Source organism: Panicum virgatum, chromosome 8K, assembly GCF_016808335.1.
Source record: "Panicum virgatum strain AP13 chromosome 8K, P.virgatum_v5, whole genome shotgun sequence".
NCBI lineage: Eukaryota > Viridiplantae > Streptophyta > Magnoliopsida > Poales > Poaceae > Panicum > Panicum virgatum.
In genome coordinates, this window is record NC_053143.1 from 35,766,560 (window position 1) to 35,775,936 (window position 9,377).

Sequence of the window (9,377 nt, forward strand, 5' to 3'; positions counted from 1 at the left end):
CTGGTGCATTCTTGTTGGCGGAGGCGATCGGTTGGTCGTTATTGTTCTGGCCACTTCCTTCGTGTCTCCTGTGTCCTCTTCCGGGTGTTTGACTAGAAGCACTGTGGCCTTGGCTTCTTGAAAAGGATGGGATTTTATCTCTTTCGTCCAGCTGTAAGGCAACGCGCTGAAGTAGTCATACACTCTGGATGACTGTCGGATCATGGTTGTTGTCCAAGAGCCTTGCAGCATGCAGAATGTTGGCCACCGAGGTATGAAAACCTTCTTCGGCGGCGCGTTCAAATTCGGCTTGTAGGTTACGCTGGGGTTGCCTTTGTTGCTGGCGTTGCCACGCGTCCTCCCTGCATCGTTCACGCTCGCGATTCTTTTCTCTTCTTGCATCACGCTGAACATCAGTCTCATTGCCAGCGTTAGCAGAGAGGTCATCTGCTGAGATATCTTCTAGCAGTTCGTTTTGTCAATGACCACCACTTACGGGTGTGACATAGACGTGACAATTTGTGTAAGATTCATTGGAGTAGTTGGTGGCTATCACCGTTGATCCCGTTCCTTCCTCAAGAATCGTTGAAAGCTGAGATCCTTCTTGGTAAGGAAGGTCTGGGATGTATGCTACTAGTCGTGTGTCGTGCACAAGTAGTTCTAGGGTTCCATACCCTTCTAGTATATGAAGCTACCCTGCAACGTAGCTGCGATGGTTAAATCCAGGTGATGGCCGATGATTGATATTGGCTCGTTATCTGGATATTCCTCGTAGATTGGTGCCTCCCACAATTTAGTGGCGTCTGTGGTGATAGAGTTATCTGAATTATTTTCTAGGTCGAAAAAAGTTCAGATTGGTTTCCCTCCTGTTTATCACAGGTAGAGTTGTGATAAGGAGTTTGTTCTCCAAGAAGGTCGAAAAGTTGGATCTTGCTAATATCGTCGGCAAGTCCAGTGGTGATGTCAGGAGCGTTACATTGATCTTCTTCCGACTCGATGGGATTAGCTAGGTGGCTATAAGCCTCCCTGGCCATTTTGCACATAGATCCATGATCCGAAGATGAAAGTAGTACCTTCTTCAGGCATGGCGGCGGAGAAGTTGAAGTTGGCCGTCGAATTCCTTACTTGATCATCGAAGATCTACCCCATGGTGGGCTCCAGCTGTCGGTGTTTTACCGACAAGTCTACCTGGGTATACCCCGAGGTAGAGGATTGATCGTAGGAAGTCGCTGAGATCAGAACACGATGGTGCAAGCAACATGAGAGTTTAGACAGGTTCGGCCCACGAATTGTGTAATACCCTATATCCTGTTGGGTGGTTTGTATTGCTTGAGGATTATATGGGGTGCGTAATGCTTTGGAGGGGTCCTTGCCTGCCCTTATATAGGCCGGGGGAGCAGGGTTACAAAGAGGAACCCTAGATCGGTATGAGCCTAGGAGTCTATCCCGGGTACTACTCGGGTGATTTTCCCTTTATACCGACTAGCTATATGTCTACACGACTAGTTACATGATATACGGGTATGAGACATGCCTCATCCCATATACTGTACTAATCCGTGCCACGTCAGGTATCCTGTGGCCCCAGGTCTGACAGGCGTGCTCTGACTGGTCGGGTTTTATAACTTGGAACATTGAGCAATATTCCGATATAGCAATATTTCAAAGAGGAAATGTGGAATTGGCCCATTTTTTTTATAAAACATGCACGAATGAAATTTTAATTCTTATGATTTTAGCTCAAAATGACGCTCAAAATAGGTCGTTATCGAGCATCAACAGGAGCCAGGGCTCTTCTGCTGCGCTAGGAGCCCCGAACTGACTTCACAAGCCAATGAGGAACCTCCATGTGGAAGCTGTAAGGCGGTGGCGCCTTGGGCCGGTGGTCGGCCGACCAGGCCCGGCAGCCAACCGACTTCAATCTTGGGCTAGAGGCTGACATGTGGGCCCTCATGCACTTGGCAAGTGAGTATGCCTTTTTTCCTTGTTGGTTTCTTGCTCTGGTGGGCCTGTTGATTCGTGTGAAGCCACGTGTCGCACTCTAATTGGCCGAAACTTCGTGCCTTGGATCATGCCTTGCCATTTAGCTCCAAATTTAGCTTGAATTCACCTGCAGACAATTTCAAATCAGTATCGCTAATATTTATTCGCTTTCATGCATGGATTTTGTGTAGGATTTGACAATCAAAATGGATCAAAATAGTCCGTCAACACCAAGGTGAGCACGACATTGAAAATTTTATCCATATTTTGTGAAAATATTCATTGCAATTTTGTGATTACTTATGAATTTGTGGTATGTTAGAAATACTTATTAAATAACTCAAAATGTGATATAAGAATGTACACATTACTCTATGCTTAAATAACGCCACCGTAGTATTAGCATGGGTATTATACTACTTTGTCCAAGACCTCAAAATAGGGGAGTAAAGCATAGCGCCATCGTTTTCTTTTATTTTGATCTCTCTTTTTTTTTACCAAGGCTGCGACTCGGACATATCTTTTTCCTTCCAAATTTTCCTTAATCTTTCATTTATTTATAAATCTACTTCTCTTTTTTTCTTTTTTCTAAACATCATCTAGATTTTATTTCTCTACTTTTCATATATCTAATATTTATTTATTATATAATTTATGACATACCTATGTTTTATTGATCCTATAGTAGCAATTGTTTGCATTGAATAAAACTAGTTTCTTTGAATCGTAAATTTATTAGTTGGTGATGTAGAATAATCTATTCACTTTACATAATAACACTAATTTGTTATGTGTACATATTTTATTGATACGTATAAATAATTTATTCTCGATATAGGAAAATCTGTTCGCACATGGAGCAATTTTACATCACTAGCACAACATGGTAGCCTTTGGCGCCGTGTTTTTACACGTGGATGCCAATGTGACGAGGGCCAATAGCACGATGTCAAATGTCACATGTCCGTGCTGTACCGTGACCTTTGTCGTCGTACCGAGGATCCAGTTCTGTAATTCTTTCTGCCAAATCCAAATATAAAAAAAACTTAGGAAAAAGGACTTTTTTTGAGGGATCGGAAAAAGGACTAGTGAAAAAATAACCCCGAATCTCGGAACCGGCCCGTGGGAGTGGTGCCCCAACGGGCATGGGTAAATCGGCCTCCCGCCGGAGCCCGCAAAAAAAAAAAAAAGTTACTCATACACACGCGAGCCCCGGCGCGGCACGGAACTGCCGGGCCGATCCTGACCACTCGTTCTTCTCCCTCACCCAGCTCTTTATTGATTCCCCAATGTTTTCGCCTCTACACCGAGCCACCGCTTCGCACAAACCGCACCTAGAGCTAGGTTTTAGCCGCCGCCTCCCCCTTCTCGCTTCGGCGGCCGCACGCGCCGACCTCCTCCCGGAAGAAGCCCCCAGCGCCCGCCGCTTCCACTCCGTGCCAGATCGTTGTTTATGAGGTACGGATTTCCTGGATCTCTTGCTTTTACTTCTCGTAGCGCCGTGCCTAGCGGATCTGTAGAGCTCGACGGCGGCAGCTCCCCGTTAGATCGGTTGGCGAGGTTGCTGCTGTAGTCATCTTCGTTTGGTTACGTGATGATAGTTTCTGTTGTTGGGTGGCGGATTGGATGGAGGTTAGGGTTTTCGAGTGTATTGGGTGTCAGGTCAAATGTGTTATTCAGCTGATGATTGGCGGATAGGTTCGATGTGATTTTTCTTCGATTAGTCCGCCGCAGGATAGGATGACGATTAGATGTGCATTAGTAGCTGTTGAAACGGGCACAAGGATTTGTTTGAACATTGTAGGTGGTTCTGATGGCTTGATCTCTTTGCTTGGGAGAATTAGGGGCCTTGATGGTAGGGGTTTAAGCCGCTGGGATAAGTTTCTGTTATGCAGGTTGTGTCGCCTGATTCTTTAGCAATTGTCGATTTGGTCCTTGGTGCATGGGTTAAAGTTCATTATGCATTAGTTCTCCATTGTTGTGGCTACTTGCTAGATCTTCTAAATTTTATGGTTTAGTGGTCCGCTTATTACTTGCAAGTCTAGAAGGCCTGGTTAAAAATTAGCCTCAAATTTCTTCCTTACGATGTTGAGTGTTGAATTGAGAATATATGTGTTAGTTTTGTTATGAGAGAGTTTCTTTCAGTTCAATTTATGTTATGATAGAGTTTCTTTCAGTTCAATCTGGAGTATATATATGTCAGTTTCGTTATGAGAATTTCTTTCAGTGATTAGTCTTAGCCAAAGAAAATAAACAAATGCATAATTTTTTGATGAACTTGTTTATTAAATCTTTTGAGTCTAGTGGATTTGGAAAAGTTCCAGTAACAGTTGCATGTCTCATTTGCTATGCATATCATTAGCTATTATGATTTTATTTGATTGTGGTATGGACTTCTCATTTGTGCTGCCCGTGGTACATGTTTTAACTTATGTCCTCTTCTTTCCTCTGCAGCTCGAAGGAGAAACCCACCCTTGGGTAAGACATCAAGACATCTGTGCTTACTCTTACTGAAGTGTGCCTACAATCGTCATTTTAGTATTAAACAAGTTGTACTTATGAAATATTTGATGCTTGATCAAATATTACCATGAGTCAGTGATTGTCCAACTGATCGCCCTGCTTTGTGCATTTATATTCCATTCAGACTTTCTAACGGAGTTGGCATGCTCTTTACTGCTTTCTATCTAGAAATGATACTTATAATGTATGTATGAATTAGGTTCTGGATTTTGGCATTTTGCTGCATGGTTGTACTGAAAGGAGCGGTCTCCATAATTTGCTTTGGGACTATCTACAATGCAATTGAGTATTTTTGGAGTCCTTAAAACTCGAATTTTGTGGACGCACGATAGAGATCGTGGCTTACAGAGCTTCTTCAACCTTCGTGACCCGAGCTCGCCAGTCCCGTAACCGCCCAGACCTGCCACTGCCTTGATGTAGCGAGCTATGGTCTTGCCGGGGCCGTGGTCTGTGAGACGCTAGCCCCTGTTTGCAGGAGCTGCCTCCCTGACCTTCCCGCTGCCGCCTCCCTCCACCACCATGGTTGTCATCGTCGCCCCTGCCCAGGCACACCTCCCAACCAGCCTCCTCCATTCAGACCTGAGCAGCAGTAGAGGACCCTCAACAACCCCTCCTGCCCTAAGGCCCTAACTCGGGAATCCCTCCTCCCCTAACCCGATGACCCTAATCTTACTGGAGATGAACTTGATCTCGCCGGAGAAGGAGCAGATGGAGTCGGAGTTCGCTTGAATTGAAGCAGGAAGGTGATGGGAAAAATCTAGTGCAGGAGGACACAGAAATACTCGAGTGGCAGATAAATTTTCCCTTTGCTTTTGATATGTTTTTTGGTTAACGTAGCTTGTGTTGTTATGTTGATGAATGATATGTTGCAAGAATCACTTACAGATCTGGGAGTAATGCTGTTACATCTTCAAATTTCTTTGATTGGTTCCTTTGGAGCTATATCCTGATTTACATGTGGTTCTCCCTTTTGCTTTGTTGGGGTTTGGTCTATTGCAACTTTTTCAGTGTAACTTGCAATGTTTCTTAATACAGACACAAAATTTATCTGTTAATTTCATCTTTCATGTTAGCATTATTAATTTATTACTATCATTATGTTTAGTGTAACACTGTAACTCTCTTCACTATTTATCTACTTTTTTGGCTGATCTTGTTGGGTTTCATCTCTATCCTACCATGGTGTTTGTTCTTCTATTATACTTGCATGGTTTTTTATCATAATTGGCAGCCCTTTTGGGGTTTTTTTATTCATAATACAGAACAATCATGTAGTACAGAGGCAAGTTCATGCAACTAAACTTTTTTTTTGGGCAATTATTGCAGAGGGACGCGGATCAAGACCCGCAAGAGGAATATCGCAGCTCCATTGGACACTGCATCATTCTCTGATGCAATTGTCCAGATTTATATTGACAATGGTGGAGATCTGGTTAGGCCTTCCTTGGGTGTACCATTTCTCATATATTGTTTTAATCAGTGAGAGATCAGCGGCTAAACTTTATGAATCATTCTTGAAGTTTCAACTGTTCTCTCTTGAGGGTTTGCTCAGTATCAACATTTTTATATCGAACACAACATATTTCATGAGCTATTGACATATCTTATTTCCTATTAAATTAGACTAATGTAGCTTTCATATGATTATAGTAATGGCTAAATCAGAAAGTAAAACCGACAGAAGTCAGTTTGATGTTTTAGTGTTACCTTTATTCATTTGATTCTCACTCAACCACTTCTCTGACAGGAACTTGTTGCCAAAAGTATCGAGTCCTCTGATCTCAACTTCTCTCGTTATGGTGACACCTTTTTTGAGGTAATATTGTCAGTTATATCCAGAAATTCTCATGTTTATTTTGGGCATAATTCTTTGTGAATATGCCAATTTTTCAATTGTTTCTGTTTTCTTCAAGTTCATGTTGTAATTTGCGAGTTTTCATGAACTTTTAAATTTGTCTCATTCTGATGGAATTTTGCTTGCATTTAACTTTGGCATTGGAAAAGTATGTGTCTGCATGTCAATTAGCATCCTGCTACATGTGTTATTGGAAAATGGATTGGGAATTGATGCCGCCAACAAGGGGCGTGTTATCTCATGCACATTAAAGACACTATCTAAATTTGCTTATAGTCTGTCATGTGCTACTTTTTTTATTCTTTTTCTGTGCAATGCCTTGTAAACATATTTCGGAGGTACACCATTATAGCATTGTGAGATGTATGGTATGTGAAAGAAATTTTGTGCTGGCTGTTTGAAGTTGTAGTTGGGTGCTCTGGTTTTGTTCATTTTATTGCCCTTTTTTGCGTTTGAGGTATATATTGGATTTACAATTGCAGTTCTTGTATGATGATATAACTCCTTAACTGGGTTTCATTTGTCTATTTAAAACTAGTGATAAATTGCTATATTGTTTGCAAAAATGCAGGTTGTTTTCGTTGGAGGACGAACTCAGCCTGGCACAATAAAACCTGAAGAAGAAGGAGACCGCCATCCTTATTCGGTGCTAGATTGTGCAGCACAGCGTGAAGCAATTTTACCTTCTGTACTCTATATTCAGAAAACATTACGCAGGAGGCCTTTCTTAATTAAGAATCTTGAAAATGTCATGCGCAAATTCCTCCAATCGCTGGAGTTTTTTGAGGAAAATGAGAGGAAGAAACTTGCCATATTCACAGCCCTTGCATTTTCTCAGAAGCTATCAGGGCTTCCTCCTGAGACAGTATTCCAGCCTCTGCTCAAGGATAATCTTGTTGCCAAAGGGATAGTGCTTTCGTTCATCACCGAGTTTTTCAAGGAGTACCTGAAGGAAAACAGTTTGGATGATCTAATTGGACTTTTGAAGAAAGGCAAAATGGAGGACAATCTGCTGGACTTCTTCCCATCAGCCAAGAGGTCTTCTGAGGCTTTATCCGAGCATTTCACGTAAGGTTTTCCAGACTTTGATGTTTGTCTGAAGCATAGTACTTTGTAGTGCATTTGGTTTCTGTTCCATTATTCATTTGCCCAGCATTTTTTTGGACTACGATCTTGTCTTATTTTGGTATGTGCTAATATTTTTCTTTGTGCATGACTCAGCAAAGAAGGTTTGACTAGCCTTGTTGAGTATAATGATAAGAAAATGTTTGAAGTTAAGCTTAAGGAGATAAAGTCAACACTGACTACCATGATCAATGATGAGGCTGAAATATCTGAAGTCATTGAGACTGTCAAGCAACAAGTTAAAGATGCTAAATTTCCTGATATAGAGGTTATCCGCATGCTGTGGGACGTGCTTATGGAGGCTGTTCAGTGGTCTGGAAAGAACCAGCAGCAGAATTCTAATTCAGCACTTCGGCAGGTATCCGTGTTAAACCTTTTGTTTCATTAGAAGATTGTCGCTTGGAAACTGTAGATTTAAGTTGCTAAATATGTGCAACTACAGTTATTCCAAACCCAATATAGGTTAAGTCCAATATAGGTTAAGTCCCTGATGGCTTGACTGTTATTTCAGCACCCACTTTGACTGCAAATTTTGTAGTTCTACTTCAGGGACCCAATGCATGCATTCATGTCTAAGAATCTAAGTGCACTTGTGTTTTCTGAATATGCTATACTGCAAATTGTATACTGGTTTGATGTACTTAGTAATCTTGTTTTGGCAGCGTATCATATCTCTTGTTCTTCAATTCTGTGATATTTATGTGTACTCCCTCTGTCCCAAAAAATATTGCAATTCTGGATGCACCTGAACAAATATTAGTCTATGCATAGCCATTATTGCATTCTTTTTTGGGATTGATGAAGGGACTATTTTGTATGCCACAGCATTGAATTTCACCCTTTATGCGTATCCTTGCAGGATTTGATATATCACATTTTTTCATTATGTTCAGATTAAATTTATACCCTTATCGCATTACACAACATGGTTGTTTCTAGATTGGAATGTAATCATGATAGTAGTGATGTCCTGTTTCAGTTTAAATCTAATTCTGTCATACAAAATTGAAGCATGTGTTGTATGTATTACAGGTGAAAGCTTGGGCTGAGCTTTTGAATGCCTTTTGCACGAGTGGCAGACTAGAACTGGAACTCATATATAAAGTTCAGACACAATGTTATGTGGACGCTAAACTGATGAAGCTGTTTCCTGAGATCATAAGGACATTATATGACCAAGATGTCCTAGCTGAAGATACTATCCTTCTTTGGTTCCGTAAAGGTTCAAACCCGAAGGGCAGGTAAATTTAACTCTAATGGTTACCTTTTATATGTTTGATACTTGATCAAGTTTTTTTGCTTTCCATAACTAATAAATGACCTATTTTGGTTCATAATTAGTTGCTCATCCTATTGAAACGGCAGGCAATCTTTCGTTAAAGCTCTGGAGCCATTTGTCAAATGGCTAGAGGAGGCAGAGGAAGAAGAATAAGTGTTTTGCTACTGGAGGCTGGCCAGGTCTGCCTGAAGTATTTCCCAATATTTCTATGGTTTGAAGTTTGTGGAGGAAGTTGTGTATCTCCTGCTTGTTACAAGGTGGATAATTTTATTTTCTCATGTTGTGCCGCCAGGCTCTTTTCTGCTGGATGCTATAATATGATGCAAATACAGTTGCTGTTGACTTGCGAGGATTTTGTGGAACGGTTGCTATCAATTACTAAACTGAATCTTTTTAACTAAGTGCGCACTATTGTTTTTGTTATACTGAAAGTCGAAACAAGCTCAAACAAGTTCAGGGCTTTTTGACGAGCTCTCTATTGAGAGCCTTTTTAATGCTGGAACGGTAATGCTTCTACACGGGCGTCCGGACGGAGACGTGGCATGAGCTAAGCCACGCAACCCACAACATCCTCTTCTTCAACTTTATCCTCGCTCCACCTACAGCCAGCCAGCCGCTGAGGCCCACAAAATA

General features: G+C 41.5%; 1 protein-coding gene across 1 annotated transcript; it reads left to right on the forward strand.

Moving 5' to 3' along the window:
* The first annotated feature begins 3,197 nt into the window (after window positions 1-3,197).
* Window positions 3,198-9,145, forward strand: LOC120644499 (protein krasavietz-like). The gene is made up of 8 exons (XM_039921126.1): window positions 3,198-3,420; window positions 4,417-4,440; window positions 5,812-5,917; window positions 6,233-6,301; window positions 6,912-7,408; window positions 7,562-7,823; window positions 8,498-8,706; window positions 8,831-9,145. The coding sequence occupies exons 1-8, from the start codon at window positions 3,416-3,418 to the stop codon at window positions 8,895-8,897; spliced, it is 1,239 nt and encodes a 412-aa protein (XP_039777060.1). The 5' UTR covers window positions 3,198-3,415; the 3' UTR covers window positions 8,898-9,145.
* The last annotated feature ends 232 nt before the right edge of the window (window positions 9,146-9,377 follow it).

Coding starts and splice junctions, on each gene's coding strand:
- LOC120644499 (XM_039921126.1), top strand. Junction 6,302..6,911: donor ATGGTGACACCTTTTTTGAG/GTAATATTGTCA, acceptor GCAAAAATGCAG/GTTGTTTTCGTTGGAGGACG. Junction 7,824..8,497: donor CTAATTCAGCACTTCGGCAG/GTATCCGTGTTA, acceptor TATGTATTACAG/GTGAAAGCTTGGGCTGAGCT.